Source organism: Poecilia latipinna, unplaced genomic scaffold, assembly GCF_001443285.1.
Source record: "Poecilia latipinna isolate Pla-1442-1.1 unplaced genomic scaffold, P_latipinna-1.0 Scaffold281, whole genome shotgun sequence".
NCBI lineage: Eukaryota > Metazoa > Chordata > Actinopteri > Cyprinodontiformes > Poeciliidae > Poecilia > Poecilia latipinna.
The window spans coordinates 251869-271698 of NW_015112897.1; the positions used below are offsets into that span (position 1 = coordinate 251869).

The following is a 19830-nucleotide window of genomic DNA, read 5'->3' on the forward strand; positions in this document are numbered from 1 at the left end:
TACCTGGAGGAAACCAATACATAGAAGAAAAGTATGCAAACTCCATCCTGCTCTTAAATATAAATAAAAACAGAACATAAGGCAGCTGTAGACTCTGTTTGTGTTGCCATTACGTCCCTGATGAAGTGACTTAATAATAATGCTTGCATACTCACCCAGTAGTTAATTTAACTCTGCTATTTTGTGGGTCAAAGGCATAAAAAGTTTTACAAACCACTACGTCAGATGAAATCTAAAATTGTCCAGTGACTCATACAGATTATGATGTCATCCTAATATTCAAGGATAAACGGCCGTGTCCGAAAACCCGGCTGGATTTGTGTCTCCTTTCAATGCCTGCGCTTTCCTAGGCAGCCTCTGCATACCAGGGCAGTGTTTTATTAATCAACTCTGGACTGCAGGGATGTAATTTTCATTCTGCTCCATGTAGTCGTTGTATAAAAGCACTTAATCTGATGAGATTCACCAAGACGGGGGGGGCTGCTGTGGTGTCTGACGGCACACTCTGAGGAGTGAGGTCACTCAAATCCCTTAATTGCATCTTTAAATCACATCCAGATCAGTATCCAGAAGCTTCACTCTCCATGTATTCAGGAGTTTAAACCTTTAAAAAGGTACAGTTCTGGTCTAATAATTAAACAAGAAATGTGTTGTCTGTAATTTCCTGGAGCTTTGATCGTGATCATGATCAAAACAAAAGCTCAGTCGATGTGTTGTTGGTGTGAAAGCACCATCTACATCCGTGGAGTGTCCATGTAGAAGCGTTGTGATGTTGATGCGCTTTCTAGATCAGCGCTGATGCTTTCAGAAGGCTTTCCCAGCCTATGATTTACCGCACACACACAAACACACACGGCCTGTCCTTCATTGTAATGTTAAGCTAAAAAGATGAAAGTACAGTGTCTGTCTGGCACTAAAGACCCTCTCTCGCTTGCATCTGTATTCCCCACGGGCGTGCAGCCGCGCACACACGAAAACACACAAACAGGCTCCACAGACACCTCAATTATGATAATGTGGATCAGCATTAATGTGTCTTTACAGCGCGGTGGGTTTTGCAGCGATGTTGGGCGTGAGCGTGTGCGAGCGTTCCAGACAGCAGGAGGGAACGGGACGCTGACTGTACCTCGTTTAACCCAGGTTACTCCCTGCAGACACCTTGCACAAAAAAAACAGCGACTCCAACCGAATGCAGAAGTGAGGTTTTAGCAGAATTCACACGTGGGAGTTATGTGCGAATGAGAAATACAGGCAAACAATGGAGTGGAAAAGTCGCATTGGTTTTTAAAGGTAAATGTGTTGTTTTTGTTTTGTTTGTTTGTTTTTTTTTTATTTCACATGAAAGTAATTATGTCCAAATGATTCACAAGAGCCTATCGGACTATTTGACTATTCAGCGCAGATCCGACTTTAGGATAAAGTCTGACTTATCAACACTATCAAACTTTTTGCACAAAACCCAAAGTATAAAATGTTTATGGGTCAGCTCTGGATAACTGACCTACTTAAAAAGGTGTTTTCATTCTCCTGTTTCATCCAAACCAAACACTTCTTTTCCTTCCAACTCCTTCTTGCTGCTTCGCGCCCGTCTCCTCACCCTTTGCTTCCTACCTTCCCCTCCTCCCACCCTTTCCTTCCCTGTAATTACCACCTCAGACTCCAATTAAAAGAAACCACAATAAGGAGAGCAAAGCAGGGAGACCAAGGGGAGGTATAGGGATTGGAGAAGCAAGGATTTAATGAGCAGTTTGTCCACAGAAGCACAAGCAAATACAAGCTTGTGCAGCTATCCTTACTGTGAAACGAACCTCCATTCGTTTTGTACAATTAACCGCATTATCTAACCTTGATTTAATCTGTAATTCACCACTTTTCTCTAACCCTAACTAAGCTACAGATGATGCTCAGCGTTTCTGCACCCATACGGTTAACTTGCCCTCAGAAGATTGGTCATTTTTCAACTTATGGTCCAAATGAGGCATTAAACTTCTTGGTTGCCCTTAACTCAATCTGTACTCAAATCTTTCCTCCGATGCCTCCAAAGATGATGCTTTTCTCCGTCGTACTGGACGTTGGTCGCCATTAGCATCACTATTTTGCAGAAGGTCAGTAACTGCACCAGTAAAGGACCATATGAGGCATGAAAAAGAAGGAAAAGGAAACACTTGGACACACAAATAGATGTGATACAATTGATTTAAGTCAGTAGTTTTGATTTATGTCAAATACCTGAAAACTGTACCAAAGAAAAGTGTTGCGTCCGTGGTTAAGAGCAACTGGATTAGATTAAAAATATATACCTTAAGCAACTGAAGTGTAGAACTATATTAACCCAAAGAGAAGTAATTTTTTTTTCAACAATCTCAGACAGGAAATTGAGTTCTGTTTTAATGATGCCGACACATCCTCATGAAGGCGGACCTCTACACTAAGGAATACTCCTGCCTTTAAAATTAGTTTTCTAGAAATATTTTAAATGAAACCCAGAGGACTGTTTTGGATTATCAGCAGGTTGTCTTGCACAGAGTTTGAGTTCAGTCTCCCTCCCTTACATACCTGTCCCTCCAGCAGCTTGTGGGAATAAGCAAAAGCCTTGAACTTGGTGCTGCAGGAGACGTCCTTGAAACTAAACCTCTGCATGAAGGTTTGTAGCACTAAGAAGACTTGACTTTCTAATAAACAATATACATAATAAACAATAAGTAACTCTAGATGGTAGGTAGATATATGTCAGTTGGCAACAAGTGGCTTTGTAGATTTAATTCAGGGGCTTCATGAGAAGATGGTTGAGAACGACAAGGAAATTAGCTAAAAATACTGAGTTCCTTTAAATCAAGGCTAAAACTGTCTGCAAATAAACTTTATTTCCTGTTTTGTATCCAATTTATGTTCAGGAAAGATTCTTCAAATCTAAACTTGCACAACTGTGACATATTTGCCAAAACCTTCTGCGTTTTTAATTTTTTTGTGTGTGAGCGTCTGTATTTAAACACCTTTGCGGCGGCATTTATCTAAGAGCGTTTGTGTGTGAGGTGGGGAGGATTGCTGACAGCTTTCCTTTATGTTTGCCTAAGCCTGTTTCCTGTCATTAAGTCCCGGTGTTGCCATGCTTCCTTTAACAACGCACACACACAGACACAGTCCTGCTAGCACACAAAAAAACAGAAGCGTACGCTTCCCAGTGAGAACACACAAATGAGAAAGAAGGTCAAAATGCCAAAAGAGCATCATGAAAACAAAACAGGAGGGCACTGGAAGTCAATAACAACAACAACAAAAAAACATACAGCATGAACTTTGAAATTTAACCAACACATCCACACGGGTGCAAAACAACGCCACAGAAACTTTCAGTTGAGAAAGTCTCGATCAATCGATGAATTCAAAGTTGGCGCAGCAGGGCAGCCCTTACTGTCAAGCTGTCATTGTGTGAGCAAGCATGTGTGTGTGAGAGGACGAAATGGGCCTCATACAATATGTGCCAAACGTGACTGCCAACACACACACACGCACACGCACACACACACACAGGCATAAAAAACTGTGGGAGAAGGAGTGAAGCGAGGTGCTTTGATTTACTAGCCTGCCAAAGGGAGACCTGGCATAATTCACACAGAGGAAATGGATCCGGGTCCATTATATACACACACGCACGCACACACACACACACACACACACACACACACACTCACACACAGCAGCAGCAGCTCCTGGTTTATTCTTTTAATTTAAAAGATCCGTTTCTCAGGTTCTCTTTGAAGACTTCACTTGTGAGCAACAGATGAGCTGCTGCTCTTTTTGACAACCAGGTTGCATAATGCGTCGTACGACTGGTCTGTGTGTATATGCTAAACATGTTTCTTTCTCATGTTCACATATATGTAAATAAACAACACATCCTGTTGATAAGCAGGATGGTTCAGCTGGTTTGCCAAAGGAAACCAGCTGAACCAGTGTCGTGCTTACTTTTCAACCAGAAAATCCAGTTTACGCTTTCTGGCCCTAGGTATTACCAATAAGACAAAATGCATTTAACTCTATTTTTTATTATATAAAAATCACTACTCCTGTTCTCATGTTACCTCTTACTCTTATTATGTTGTAACAGAATCTCACGCACGATTTGCTACGTTGTAATTTAATCATGAACCAAAACTAAATGGCCTCACTGACATTAACCCTCTTGAATTTGGATGCAGCAAACTGTAGCTGATATGGAGGTGTGTTCGCCGTTTAGTATGGCTGCTGCAACAGAGGCTGTGGCTTCTTCAGTTTTGGTCATTTTGTAGCTGAGTTTTTTAGACACGACACAGCGCCATCGGCTGCAGGATGTCAATTCGTACCAGAGCTGCAGGAATATCGATATGTGCAATTCTGCAATCACAGAGGTCGTCTTGGATGATGGATGTGGTGTAATGATTGCAATCTATCTGCACATGAATGCAAGTTCTGGAAGCCAAAGCTCAAAGAAAAGAAGGGAAAGAGCATTATTGTTAAATTCAGCAATAGTTTTATTCTAATGCAATGCTTCCTGACACTGTGCATCCCTATTTGTTTCTAATATTGGTTTATTTGGAAAACGGGTCATTTTTTTTTCATGCCTTTAAGCGTTTAACCTTCTTATTTTTAAAATGGAAGATTTGGAAATGCTAACAGCCTTTTTAAAACCTCATAAAGTAAGGATTTATATTTTCTAACAAAGACTTTAACAAGGTAAAGTTAACCTTGTTAATCATGATAACAAATGAAAGATCCTTATTCAATTTTAAGTATTAGCTCCATGTTTTGAGTCTGTTTAAAAAAAAAAGAATAGGACTAAGAGTAAAACTCTGTTTTACAGCGATGCCATTCTAAGACCGTGTGAGAAAGGCGTCACTTCTTTTAACTTATACGATTAAAAACAGCTCAAAGGGGTAAAAAAGAAGGTTCGAATGGTAATAGTTCAAAAACAGAAAATTTAAATCAGCCAAAAACCAGAAAAGTCAGTAAAATTCTCTGGAAAGTGCATCTCTAATTTTACTATCATGCTTTTGAAAAATATATACAAATGTTGAAACCCGTGGAAAGAAAATTTGAACACAAACAAACAAATGAAAACAATGTTTTAATAAGAAAAATACTTAAAGACCTTTAGTCGGACAAGATGGTAGTAAGAAATTCAACCTTCTGGACCAACTTCTGGTGCGTTGATGTCTCATATATAAGCTAAGTTTATATACGTCTTTAAGAATTGAGGCACAATCATCTAGCTACTATTTCAAGCCTAAGTCTGCCCTGAAATCAGGGTATTTACAGGTGGATTTGTGGGATGTTTGTCGCTGAAAACAGCAGATTATTGAGCTTTCCTTCAACTTCCCTGACGTGGCGTTTACTGTCAACAGCGCAAACTTGTAGGAGAAAGCAGCCCACACAGGCAGGTGACTCTGACCAATCACAGCCAAGCTCCGCAGTGAATCCTTCAAGCCTTTCATCAAGCACCTTTGTGCATTGTAAAATACAAGAAGGTTTAGAAATATCAACAAGATTGCTCCAAAATGTTGAATTTAGGCGGAGATGACGCTTTAGACCAAAGAAACTTGATAGATGTTTAGGTGAAGTGGGAGGCCTTGCTGAAGAATACATCAACATATCCTGTCAGGAAGTTGTAATTTTTAGACCAAATGCCACATCCAACTGGATTAAAGAATATGTATCATACTTAATGTGTTTGAACGTAAGTGGGACGCCGTCGTGCTGCTGTGTGGCATAGCTTGTTATTTTGTTTTAGTGTCAGTGCCATGAGAAGAGCGTGAAAGTGAATTGAACCAGACGTTTCCACTCAGTAGTCTGCACACGGTGGCTTTTTCCAGCTTTCAGCTGTCACTGAGGGTAAAAAAAAAAATGCCAGTAGGCACAAATCTAGAAAAAAAAAAAAGAAGCTGACTGCTCACTGCAGCGTTGATTTGACTAGGTTAATACATCTACCTTTTGATACAGACACAAGGACAGCAGCATGCTGCTCATGAAGTCCATGAAAAGAAGGAAACTAAAGGTTGAAAACAAGTGTGGCTTGATGAAGTGTGTGTTTGTTTATGTGCGTTTCCTGCAGGAAAAGGTCCAAGGAAGCGTAGAGGAGCAGAGTGTGCACGTTTTCCTTTGGTTTCTACCCTCCTCCTCCCGTGCCGTACTGCTGACACAGGTCAAACACAAAGACCAGCACACACAACAATAAGCATGCATTCAGGTTCAGCAGCTCATGTCATTATGAGTCAAATGAGAAGGTGAAATCATATGTTCAGCTCAAAAGAAGAGACGGTGGAAATATTGGATTCACAAGAACGAGATGAGATTTTACCAATATTTTTGAAAAAGGTAAGAATCCTAACGTCAAACAGAACAAAAGCTTCACAAATCAGAAAACGTTTGAAAGAATCCCCAAGAAGTGATGAATTGCAGTTTTTATGCTCAACTGATAAAAATGCATTTAAAATGCTCCTTTTTTGTGTTTTCAAAAATAAAATGATGTTTTCATGAATCTTAAGATGTGTCTTAAAGAACCAAAGTTCATCTTACAAGATTAGACAATCAAATGCAGTCCACATTCCTTAAAAAAAAAACAAAAAAAAAACAGTAAAATAGTTTAGTGTTGATACAAAACTCAGCAGGGGCTTTCCTTAAGTCAACTTGATCTACAAGGATTCAGAAGTGCAGTTAATATCAAAGCTAACAATAAGCCATCTACAGGAAAGACCATAAGTCAGGTTTTGTCAGAGGTGACCTTGTAGGAACAGAGTACAGGAAAAGCAAAAAGTGCAGCAGAGGGGGATGGGGAAGTACAAGGCAGGAGCTAGGAGATGATCTCTGGTGGGTCGAGTCTTCACTAGCTTCTGAAGATAGACAGAAACTCTCCTGTTCTGGCAGGACTTGGTACATCCTTCTACTAACATGAAATGACACATGAAAACAGCCCAGATTGTCATGTTAGTGGTCCAGAAACTGCTGACTGACAACCAGAAATCTATGAAACAGGTGCTAGCATCGCCATTTTAGCATTGTTAGCAGAGCTAGCCAGTCGTTGTATTCTCAGAGCTTACAGACCTTTTGTATTTTGTCTGTTGCTCTGTCAAAGTTTCACTTTTTCCTACAAAGTACTTAAAATTTAAATCAAATTTAAGTGACCTAGGAGAACTCCTTCTTAGCTGAACATTAGACACTAAGAATACAAAGCTAACATTAGCATTGTTAGCACCCATCATATTACTAGTGGTGATGTTTTTACAGCACTTATAAATATTACATATCTTGACTTTTGCTTTGCAAACATTCATTTTTCTTAACCAAACTGCTACCAGTTAAGCCATTTAAAAGATTTTGTCAGTCAACACATTTCAGTAGTACTTTCTACCTAAAAGAGTAACAGCTTACTTCACTGTGACAAACTTTAATACAACTCTTTTCACCCTTACAGATTCAATTGTATGAGAGTATAAAGATTATCAAAATCTAAAAAGCTCAAGATTTGGAAGGCAAAATTCTTTATGTAGCATTTAGATGAAGCATGCCCTCACACCCATGGTTTTCCATTATTAAATGTCCTCTATGACCTGCACACACACACACACTCCCTAACAGATAAAAGCAGACTAATAAATTGACAGGTCAATCAGCTGATGACCTTTCAGGATTCAGGACCTCTAATCTGTCTGAGTAAACAGTCGCCGACTCTTTGACTGCACCTGAGTACGTGTGTGTCCATATGTCTGAGATAGCAGAGACGCTAACAGGCTAAGTGGATGCAGCGACTCGGAATCAGCCAAGTGACTCGGCCTGACCTCTGACCTCATTTCAAACATGTGATGCGTATCGGGCCCTGTGTGTCTAGTTTGTTTTGTCCAAACTGAGACAGATCAATTACTCTTCCTCTAGTTTTTTTCAGGTCATCAATATCTCTTAGTTTCTGTCACGTATCTGCTGAAACATTTTGACCTCGATCTACTTGTTTTTCATTCCTCGCAACCCCAATTTGCACAGAAATACTTCAAAAGTCCTACATGTCTTAAGCAATCAATAAAGGTCTCGCCACATTTTATCCTCTTTATACTTTACTTTGAGTTCAAGGCCAAGATTAAAAACTGATATATTTGATAGATAGTAATAAATACCAGTCCACAAGCAGAATACACAAATGAGCAGTTTAAGGAATCTACAGTTTAGGTGTGCTTTCTTCATCTAGATGCAGAAAAGTACTCTCCATGCATTTTATTTGGACTCGGCTCGCCTTCTATCAGATGGGATTTTCTAGCTGCCGAAGGAAATGAGAAGAGGAAAGCAGGTGAGAATCCCAATGAGGTCCTGATAAATGCTTTCACTCTGAAGGTAATACACAGAAATGCAGTCGTTGCTCAACTCCTGAATACTTAACTCACCAAAAAGGCGGGTTTTGACACAAGGCACGAATATTTCATGAGCTTTCCTTGAACGGGGGAGTGAGAACCAGGCAGGCGGGATGAATGAATGAATGAACGGCTGGAGACAATGCTGGAATCCATCAAGCATGTCGTTGACCCGTCACACAGTTCGGAAAGTTCACCAAGCCTGAACTTGGCGAAACGGAACAAGAGACGCAAAGTCATGACAGTGAAAAGAACGGCATAGATCATGCAATCCCAGTGGGAAGGAACATAAATTTGCTTGACTTTGATTATATGTATGTGACCTTTGACTTCTGAGTTGTTTGGTTCTTGGTCACAGGAGTGCCACTGTGGGCTCACCACTGACAAACAACAAAAGGGTTTGCATGGCCAACAATCCTTGTGTACTTCTGTGCATCAGAGACCGCATCTGGACTTTATAGAGGGGCCATTATGAGTCAGAGCGTATGGAAAGTTAATGAACTTTGCTGACGAACATAAAGAGGAGTGAGAAAGTATTTCCTGTAGGTGGTCTGCGACAGCAAACGGCACACTCATCTGGATCACTCATTCATTCAATCTCTCTCTTATCTTGTTTGTGTTCATGACATCATGAGTTCAAACGGATATTCTCTGGGTTATTGCCTCTCTAAAATTTTCGTTTCACCACCACAGGTGAGAAACCGCATGCATAAAACAGACATTACTCAAAAAGTAAAATCTGACAGATTATTGCTGGCATGGTGTTTTCACACCTGACAGTCTGGTAGACTCGGTTTAACAGGGAACCAATACTGAAACATTTTCAAATGTGACAGCTGAAAGAAACAATCCAAACTAACTGAAAAACCTGTTCACCTTCTCACCTGTGGTGGCGCTGCACCAAGATCTATTGAGGGAAACAACATAAAAACCTCTGAAGAAGACATGAGCGCAACTTCCTTCTTCACAAAATGTCTATAAAAATGAAGTAACATATTTTAGAAGATACAGAATTTCTTTCTTTTCTTTGTCTTTTTTGTCATGTTTGTTTTGGTTGTATTTACCCAGAATGCACTGCGCTAAAGTTAACTTCCTGCTTTTGGACTAGCCTCCGATATGCTTGGTTTTCACATACGGCTCCTAACCGTACCAGGATTTACTTCTACCAAATTGAGACCTAAGAGTTCACTTTTTCGGTCCACATCAGAGTTCGATTGCGCATTCAACACCTCCCCAAACGAACCGGACCTTCTAGACAAAAAAAAACTAGACTTCAGTTAAAGCAGAGTAAACAGGGCTGGTGTGAATTCACCCTCTGAAGCTTTAGCTGTGCTTGAGATGTGGCTTTTTTTTAGGGAAAGACCTAGAAAAGGTTTCAGAGACACCATAAAAATATAAATGTCCACTGCCTTGAAAAGTATTCATGCACCTTGAATTTTTCATCATTTTGTCATGTTACAACCTCAAATTTTAACGTGTTTCATTGTGATAAACATGCATTAAATCTGTTGTGGCTTTGGCTGTCTAGTAGGGTCGTCGTCCTTCTGAATGGTGAACCTTCACCACTAGTCTTTCACTTCAAGTCTTTTGCAGCTTCTCATAGGTTTTCTTTATTTGGCTCGATCCATATTCAAATCAACTTGGGCCATCCTCTCTCATCCTGCTAAAGTACATAAATTCAGAATAAAATACATTGTAATTTGCTGCTATACAGTGACAAAATATGAATACTTTTACAAGGGACATTGTATAAGAAAAAGAAAAATAAGACGATATTGCACGCGAGTTAGGCATCAGGAAACTGATTCTAACTATTTATGATGAAGCAGGAAAGAGTAAAAGATAGGAAGCCCAGTTTTAAACACAAGGGCTTACCAGGCAGGGTTGAAAGAAGAGCGAAAAGCACTTGTGAAACCTTCCTCCATTCCCCTGGAAGCACTTAGCTCCACCACACCCCATCAGCTCCATTTCCAGGACGGATGGAGCAGAGGGGCAGAGAAACAGACAATGGGATGGTGGGGTAAGAAAGAGGAGGCAGGTTTTTTTTTTATTCTTTGTATAACCACATTACAATCTCCAGGGGGACACAACAATGCAGCAACAACCCAAACACATAATCAGCTGAGGTCCACATTCTCACAGGCAAGGCATGCTTCAAATCAGTGGTTACAAAATTTCTTGTCTAATCCCATGACAATCTTGTGGAAATACTGCAGTGACAAAGAGTAATGATCATCATGAGCCAGACCATCTATTGAAAAAAAAAACAAATACTGCAGGAGCCGCCATATTGTGCAAGCCTGTCAAAAGGAGAAACAGTTATTTCGAAATTTATAAATTAAGTTTATTCAGAACAAAAGTCAAATTGGGGAACTTAGAAGACAAACCGTTACAATTCAAAGCCATCCGGGAAAATTCCTTGTCAATGAAGTAACGGGAAAATACGAGCCAAACGTACCAATTAACAAACACAACGTGTGGAGACATTGGAATATATATCTATACATATCTAATTTAATTAAAACTGATAGGTAATGCTTCATACAGACATTAAAAGTAGTTCTCATAAAAAGATAAGAAGGAGTGATATTTGTGTGGTCAGGTTGGTAAATTAAAACTGTGTGGTCTGGCAGCATTGCATCTATTGATCCAGAGAAAGACAGCTGAGGACGCTGGACATTTGTCCAAGTAGTGAAATTCCTTTCAACCCACGAATCATTCGTGCATAACTGAGAATCATCCTGTCAAGTTTTAGCTCACAAAATATATGTGAAATTCCCAAGAACCACTGATTAGACCTCATTTAATGACCACCAAAAGTACACACATTCCCACAACAGACATAAACATACAGCAGGATGGAATAAAATGATAGCTCTTCCTCTAATACCACAAAGGAACCACCACTATCCAAGTAGGTGTTGGCTTTTAGACAAAATGTCACAAGAGGGTGATAAATCTTAAATCTAAGGGCTACTAGGGTGAGAAATTGTGCTTCAATGGTGATTCTGCAAAGCTTCTGTTGACTGCAAACAGAGATTAAATACAGTTTTGAAGGCCCACTCAGGAGATCCAATCGGTGGACACTGGGTGGCCTCAAGAGGGTGCTTACACACCTACAGAGCTCCTGACCAGCCAAGGAAATCAAAGTCATCGCTCTCGTTTTTCTCACCGTAAATCAGAGGACCCATTAAGTCGCTACACGGGTGGGCGACAGTCCCCTCCAATGCCCCGTGTTTGGTGACTCCCTAACAAGTTTCACGTGAGAAGCATTAAAACTGGTGCTAAACCAGTGAAACTGACTGGGACAGGGTAAGCTGGAGTGGTTTCTTCAACCTGAGGGTAAACCAATTATGCCTTGTGCAGTTTCATTGTCTCCAAACACTAATACATCAGCAATGCTAACAGATGCTACAAGAAGAATAAAATGTGTCAAATCTGTATAAAATACCGTATTTCTGATGCAGATCATTCACAACGTAGGACGCTAGCAGACCAGATAAGAGCGGTACCTGGAAGCAGGATGTTTCCTGGATGTTATTCTTCACCCATCACCTGACTTACTGTGTATACCAACAACTGTGCCTTACGTAAGAAGCTTTTGTGCACCGTAATGCCACTTAAGCAAGCACAGTCTTTAGACATTTCATTATAAAGATGATCACTGTTTAACTCAGCAGCTGAAACATTTCAAGTTCTCAACAACAGTCACATCTGAGTGCATTTAAAGACTCCCTTCATGTTCAACCACCTTGAACTTTTGCACACTATTGTAAAGGGGAAACAATTTTCAAGATATTCACAAATAAAGGTCTAAGTGTATATTCATGACCTCCTAGTCATTTTTTTAAATAAACCGCTGTTAGCTAGAATTACAGCTACAAGTATTTTTGGGGTGTGACTCCACCAGCTTTGTATATCTAGAGATCATTTCTTTGTCTACTTTGTTTGAAAAATAACTCAACATCTGTGAACAGTAATTATAAAGACCTGCTACAAATTCACTATAAGATTTAGGTCTGAACTTTGACTGGGCCACCCAAACACTGATCTAAAACATTATCTTGAAGCTCTGGCTGTAATGTTCAGAGTCATTGTCCTACTGGATGTTGAACTTCTGCCACGGTCTTACGTCTCCAATAGCTTTTCTTCCAGGATTGCCTTTTATTTTGTTCCCTTCCATGCCGAATAGCTCAATTTTGCTCATTTAGCAGAGCACCTTCTTCCACATGTTGGCTGTTTCCACTGTGTCAGTGGTCCCCACACCTGGTCCTGCATGTTTTGTGCAGACAAGTCTTGTTATGGGTATTTTATAGATCTCCAGATGTGTTAACTACAGGGCTAAAGGTTTTCTTGTCAACAGATTCTCCAGAGAGCCGTATCTCTCTGCAGCTCCTCCAGAGCTACAACAGTCTACTTAGCTGCTTCTCTTGATGCTTTCTAACAGAAACCTAGACGATATTCTAGTAGGTTTGAAGTTGCATCATACCGTTTTCATTTACACCCAATGAATCCTTTATCTTCCTCTCCACATTTTCCTTCCACTTACTTATGCATGAGGTGTCAATTCAGTATAAGGTATAACACAGGTGGAGTAGGTGGAGAAGAGCGATAGGCTTCGAGAGTTGTTCAGTAGTGAAATGAGTCTGTAAGAGGAAGGCTGAGAGTCGGCAGCAGCTCTCCACTTCTCAGAATCACTTTAAAAAAACACTTCACTAACTAGTAGGCATTGCATGCAGACAAACTAGAAATGCCTGTCCTCGTTTATAAATGTCCTACTGCAAAAATAAGAGACACCACTCTGAGGTGCCAAATATCTGAACATTCCCTCATTGCCCTTTGCTGGCATATGTCTCGTCATTCAATCAAAGTTGCATATGCCCACAGTTCCATCATAGTATAAAACAGTGCCCAACTCACTCAGCTTCATTCAGAAACAGGCAGCTTTCAAGTACAAGAGTGTAGATGTGGATGGGAGGAGGCTCTGCTGCAGAATAAAGCTAGAGGGAGCAAAGCCCTTTAATACCGTCAGGTGACCTGAGAGCAGCCTAATGGTCAACGGGACAGAGTGACGCAGCCTCTAAATCTTTTTGCTGAACCCAGCCGTGAGCACCATCACATGGGGGAGAGAGAAGGAACTGGCTTGGACTAAACCACAAGGCATCAAATACAGAAAAAGAAAGAAAAAAAAACTGCTTGAACTGTTTCATCAACAGATTCAAAGAAAGCGAAGTATAATGGAGCTCCCATTGGTTCACAAAATCAAAAACTGACTTTTGTATTTGATGCTGTCACTCTGGAGAAATAAACCCCTGCACATCTGTTGATAATGTGAGCAGAAAGATTTGACTTGTTATGCTTTTCTTATCTTCACCCTCAGTAAAAGCCAAATTAAATCTGTATCACCCTTTAACTCTGCGTCACTTCAAACCTCACTGAAATTAGGATAAAGATTATTTTTACTGATACATTCTGCTGGAAACACGACTGAGTGAGCATGAGCATAACAATAAATCCCTGCAAAGCTGCAGAACCTGACCTTTGCCGGTTCTTGCAAAACGAGAATAAATTTCCTCCATACAGAAAACTCGTTTGAGCGAAGTGTTCCTTTAAATTCTTAGCCCGACGCGTGTTTGGATCAACCCGCCTTGCAGCTCTGAGTTTCTTTCTGCCCAGCCAGCGCACTTGTTGTTGGGGTTGGAGCAGAATAAGTCTGGCACCTGCTTTCTTTGCCAGAAATCTCCATTTATCAACTCCTGCAACAAAGGCTGGAGGTAGCAGCTTGGCTCTGCGCTTTGGAGCGCGTAAAACCGGGCTGCAACGCATGGTAACAAACACACAAACACAACGGGTTAAAATAACTGGCAGGAGGAATTTAAGTCCTGCTTCAGTTTGGTCAACCCTTTGCATGTAAGTGAAAATGGTAAATAAATGGAAAAAATCCATAAAGTTGCAGGAGTCTCTCTCTCTCTTTTCATGACACGTTGGACTGTTTTGATTTCACGAATACAAAGTGAAAAGATAAATGCGCTAACACCTTACTACTTCTGCTAGATTGTACTCACCTTTAAGTCCGCCCAGAATGGTTGGGAGGCAGTTCCCGGGCATCAGGCAGCACATCGGGACCAAAACAAGCAGCACACCGCTGAGGGTCATCCCGTCTCCCATCCCCGCAACTACAGCAGATCTGACTTCTCCAACAGGCTCGTTTCAACCGCGCATCCTGATTCAGTTTCCGGGTTTGCAGCGTCACCTGAACAGGTTTATTCTAACTGAGGAGTGAAAACGCGTTTTACTTTGTTATCCTCCTACAGGTTAGTCTTTTCACCAGCTACCGTCTTGCACAAAGCGCACAGAAAGAAATGCATCCGCTCGGTGCGAATGTGAAGCGCTTGTATCCCACCAATAAAGCAAAACAGCAGCTTTATTTGAATATACCGGACTCTAACTACGCAACGAAGTAAGTCAAAGTGCCGTACTCTTCTGCTGGGGATAATGTCCACTGTCCCGGGCTATAATAATCCGAACAGCCTCGCTTTGCACGCTCCGCTCTGTGCCCTGCTTTTTCCGAGTCTGTCCCAATTGGAGGGGGGGAAAAAAAGAAACAAAGCCGTTTATAACTTAAAATGTTTGGATGTTTGAAGAAGAACGAATCGCTTTGAGGGTTCGATTCGGTCCCGAGCGCGCGCAGGAACGGTATCACAGAAACACGGAGCGCGGTGACAGCGGCTCGCGCTGAGGATGTGTTCAGCAGAGAGGCTCGAGCGCTGAGTGGAAGCCGGTGGCCCCGCCCTCTAGGAGCTCCGAGAGAGAGGGAAGTCCAGGTGTACTGGTGACGTCACACCGGCAGGTGCGCAGAGGATTAACTTCCTTCAGGAACAGAGAAAATTCCTCCAAAACTGACTGACTTTGATGAGATGTAAATAAATAAAAACATCAGTTTTATAGATAAATCTTCTGTAATATTAAAGAAAAAAAATTGATAGTGAAAACATTACAATCATTCACATTTTTGGAAAAGTGTTGCTTAGTGTTTTATGTTTCTCAAAACAAGCTAAGAAATTAAGAAAGTAGCCTATATAAAAATCACTGACTATTACAAGAAAATAACATAATGGCGTTATAAACATGAATATGGGCATCTAAAGGTTTATCACAATTTAATGTCTTGATTTGGACTCCAAATCAAGACTCCAAGTCAAGGTTCACACCTCTTCTGAAGTAACACATCGATATCAGGAAAAAAAACTTCATGACTAATGGCAGCCCGAAACTAAATCAATCTTGTTAATAGCGTTTAAATCAATCCATGTTAAACTCTTTAACAAATAAGTGTTGTATTTTAGTTCATTTAAACTTGTGTGCATGGAGTCAGTTTTTAATGAAAAGGTAAATTTAGGTAAAGCTAAAAATCTGGCTTGATTACATGCTATGATAACTTTCATAGTTCAATTTTTAACTCTCTCTGGTGTTTTTTCTGCCACTCCTGTCAATAAAACAAGAAGGCACAGCATCTGAAATATGTGGCATTTATGGCAGAAATGGATCAAAAGCACTTCATATAACACAGCAGTCCTGGAAAAAGTAGGTAACAAAATGAGCTGCAGTCGTTCCCGCTCAGTCTGTTTTTTAATCTCTCTTGATTAATTGTACTCCAGCCATAAGCTCTCTTTCCTGCTGCCTTTTTTTCCCTCTTCATCTTCTTCTTCTTCCCAGGAGGAGAGTGGCTAAGCTAGGAGCGCTGACCAACAGATTTCATGGGGCGTGGGCACAGACTTGTACCAGTCGACAGCATAAAGGAAAGGGTCACCGAGGAGACCAGATTAAAGGATTTGGTAGACGATGAGGGCTGGAGGAGGAGAGCAGGGCTAAAGGTCAAGAGGCAGCAACGGTTAAGAGAAGCCGAGGGGAGCTAAGAAGCGAGCGGCGCCATCTCTAATCGAGCCTGATTAATCTCACGCTGTGCGTGTCGCATCTTTATGCAGGCGATGACTTCTGAATGGCTAAACATCGCTCTGTATAACAAAAGATGTCTTCATCGGGGAAAGCCACAGCAGACTTTTGGAGCTCAAAGCCTTTTTTTAAGACTTTTGGGGAAATAACTACTGGGGTAAGATTTTCAACTTTTCAGTCTCAGAATCTTCCTTGTTTTTTCTGGAAATTTTCTGAGAGAAAAATAGTGTTTTTCTAGCAAATTTGTGACTTTTCACACTCAGGAATTTCTTTATTTTTTTGATGGAAATGTAGTCTTCCTTTTTTCTTTTTTCTCTTTACAATGTGCCGCCCTAAAGATGACACATGAGGAGGGTGATAGCTGCAAGCACAGCTGCTGCCCCCTTCCGGACAGGTGAAGCAGAAAGAAATATATATGTTTTAAAATGATTTGAATCACTTTAAATGTATCAAGATATTTAGAAGAAACTAGAGAAACACACAGACTGGGACCAAAAACACATCACAGTGGCATCACTTAAAAACCCCAAATTTGCATAAATTTAAGCTAAAGACTAACCAGATGCACCAACCAGAGAATGGCAGGGCCTTAAAGGGTTTGTCACGGGTGCTTATCCGTCCCCACACATTAATATTCAGAACCTGATGTAAAAAGACTGCAATCCGTGACCCTGCACTCCTTTGGTTAATGTATGTGTTGGCCTGCATGCACGGCTCTTTGTTCCTAAATACGTGCATGAATGTGGGTTTCACCCCATACCAACCGGAGCTCTGGAGACGGATTTTGTGGGTCTACATGACGGTGCATGCCTGTGACTAATGGGAGGAGGCTAGAGGAATTGTTGTGAGGCAGGACGACGACAGAAAGGAAAATGAGAGGAGGGAAAGTGATGAGGACAGACTGGAGACCAGCTCCTCCAGCAAATGTAATTAAATGACTCTGAATCACTCGAGGAGACAGAAACACACACACACACACTCACGACGTTGACCTTGTTCTTGGGCATAGACACAACACTGACATTGTGAAGAAATAAATAAAAAAATAAACCAACCGCATTCATTTAAACGTAGCAAATCTGACTGATGCACTGTATTTTGGTGAGATGTGTGTTTTTTTATAGTCAATAATTGATTTCTAGAGCTTTTTAGTCACAGGTTTTCAATGAGTGCTGCAAGTGCAGAGGCCTGCAAAGACCAATGATGTTCCACACAGACTCTTAGATCCAATTCTTCTAGATAAAAGATTTCTGAGTTAAACTGATGACACTGTGAGTTACGACTGTCTCCGTCTCCCTGCCCACTTGACTGATTTTAAAGCAAAGTAAGCTGAAGACTTTTACTCAAAAAATGAGGCAAATTACAAGTAAAGTGCAATTGCTGCATGTATGATTTTCATGCTAATTGTCTGGCTAAACAAGATTACCAGACATGGAGGTCAGTCTTTAACCTACATACTACACAGTATTTGGGCTGCAGCCGGCTGGTGGCCAACTGATTTACCCCCCGTCTCTTACCTCTGCTGAGGAGGAAATGGAACAAATGTCTCAAAAACCTTTGCCTCTAATCCTCAAACAATGGATTGTGCTGTTTGATTTCTACTGGGGGGGGCATTGATTCAAGCAATGGAGCTGAACTGCACTGAGCTCAGGTAAGCCTCTAGATTTGGATCAACACGTAAAACATTTCATTGCCAGCTGATTCATGAATAACCATGTTTACTCAAGCAGAACAAAAGAGGAAGTGGTGTTATTTAAGGAGGAATTAAATAGCTTTGAATGTCAGCTTGGTGTTAGTACTCTTTGACAATGATAAAATACATAACTGCTGAGTGCCACCTTGAACTGCAACAAAGCATAAAACCATACAGTAACCAATTGTGGAATAACAAATAAACGTTACATTTTGTCAAACGCCATCATCAAAATCATCGAGCAAGCATCAAATATATTGATTGATGTTCCGGTCACTAGAAATCAATCACAGCTCTAAACAGGCGGGGTTTCAGCTTTGACTTAAAGGAACTCAGTGTTTCAGCATCTTTTCGGTTTTCCGGAAGTTTGCTCCAGATTTGTGGTGCATAAAAACTGAATGTGGATGTGTCTTTTCCCTGCTGTTTGTTTGCACATCCATCTTTAGCGATACAAAAGCACGATGCAAACATCTCGGTGAGGTGAAAATGCACATTTTGTAACTCGAATATAGACACATTTTTAGGTCAGCCACAAAGAATGCAACTATCCCGGCTCAGAAAACAGGCAGTCTCTGGGACAAAGCTCTGATAAAACAAAGAGCTTTCCCCCAATGGGGGGAGGTTGTTCAGAGGATGAGCTTGTGCTGTGCATGTATAAGATGTATACAGGTTCACTCCCCGGATTCTCCGCCTCTTCTGCTGAACAACGCCGCAACATGAGAAAGAAAACTGCAGGTACTTGTAACAAAAGCTCTCAGCAGCCTTGCACTGACTCTGAGGTGAGAGCCTGAAATGCCCTTCGTTCGGCTTTTATTTCACTATTTTCTCCAACACGATTTTTCTTTCACCTATTGTGGCCCGACGAGTACAGGAGGAAGAACGAGGAGAGCTTTGTGTCGTGATCCTGCGGGCCAGGATAGCGTGAAAACACAAAGGAAGGGAAAATACTGCAACGCTTACCGAGTCTGCGTAATGTTTCAATCTGAGTTTTGCATTATGTTTCAATGATTTATCAGAAAGAGCAGTAAAAATGAGAAACAGCGTTTGTCACTTTGCTCTTCTAAATAAGAAAAGCCGCTATAATGTCTTGGTTTTGTACATTTGTTCTCTGATAAGAGCTGAAATGAAACCAAAAACCTAAAACCCTCCAATGTATCTTTACTTAAAGGTAACATGTTAGGTTTCACTTCTCTTGTGACATTAAGAAAAGCTTATTTTCCATCTCTGTTTCCACGCATTTGATGTTTATATCATTAATAAAACTGTTTAAGTTTCAGAAATATTGGCACATGATTTCCTGCCCGTACCACCGCCGTCGCATCATCTGGGAAAACTGTGTGTGTTATCGGTCTCTGTGCTGTAAATTAAAGATGTTAAAACAATGCTTGGCAATGAATTATTTAGATACTAAACAAAAGAACAACACAAACACGGTCCGGTCATGTGAAAAACACACATGAACTCCGCGTGCAGCTGATGAGATCGAATGTAGAAGCCATTTATCGGACATGCACTTTGTGGACTCATTCGTCAAAGAAACACAGATTACCCTGTAAGAACACACACACACTCGTATGTCAAAGGTCACTGAAATTGATTCCTATGAAATCTAATGTGCTGACGAAGTGACTTTTAACCAAAGATAGCCAACTGACTCTTGTAATAGAACCTCAAATAAAGATTATATAGTTTATTCATGTTTACCGAATTAAGGAGTCACAGTAAACGCTACAAGGTGAAACTCTAACCTCTCTCTATATCTGTAAGATAAAAGTTTTATTGTTAAAACCATAAACTCTTGGTGTCTACAAC

The 19830-nt window shown here is 40.7% G+C and overlaps 1 protein-coding gene across 1 annotated transcript in view; it reads right to left on the reverse strand.

The window, feature by feature from the left end:
- The window catches only part of sema4f (sema domain, immunoglobulin domain (Ig), transmembrane domain (TM) and short cytoplasmic domain, (semaphorin) 4F), a 64514-nt gene extending 49348 nt beyond the window's left edge, over positions 1 to 15166 (reverse strand). Inside the window, exon 1 of the mRNA XM_015033863.1 lies at positions 14438 to 15166. Within this exon, the coding sequence (XP_014889349.1) occupies positions 14438 to 14540 (103 nt within the window). The 5' untranslated portion in view covers positions 14541 to 15166. The remainder of the gene's footprint in view (positions 1 to 14437) is intronic.
- Positions 15167 to 19830: the final 4664 nt, after the last annotated feature.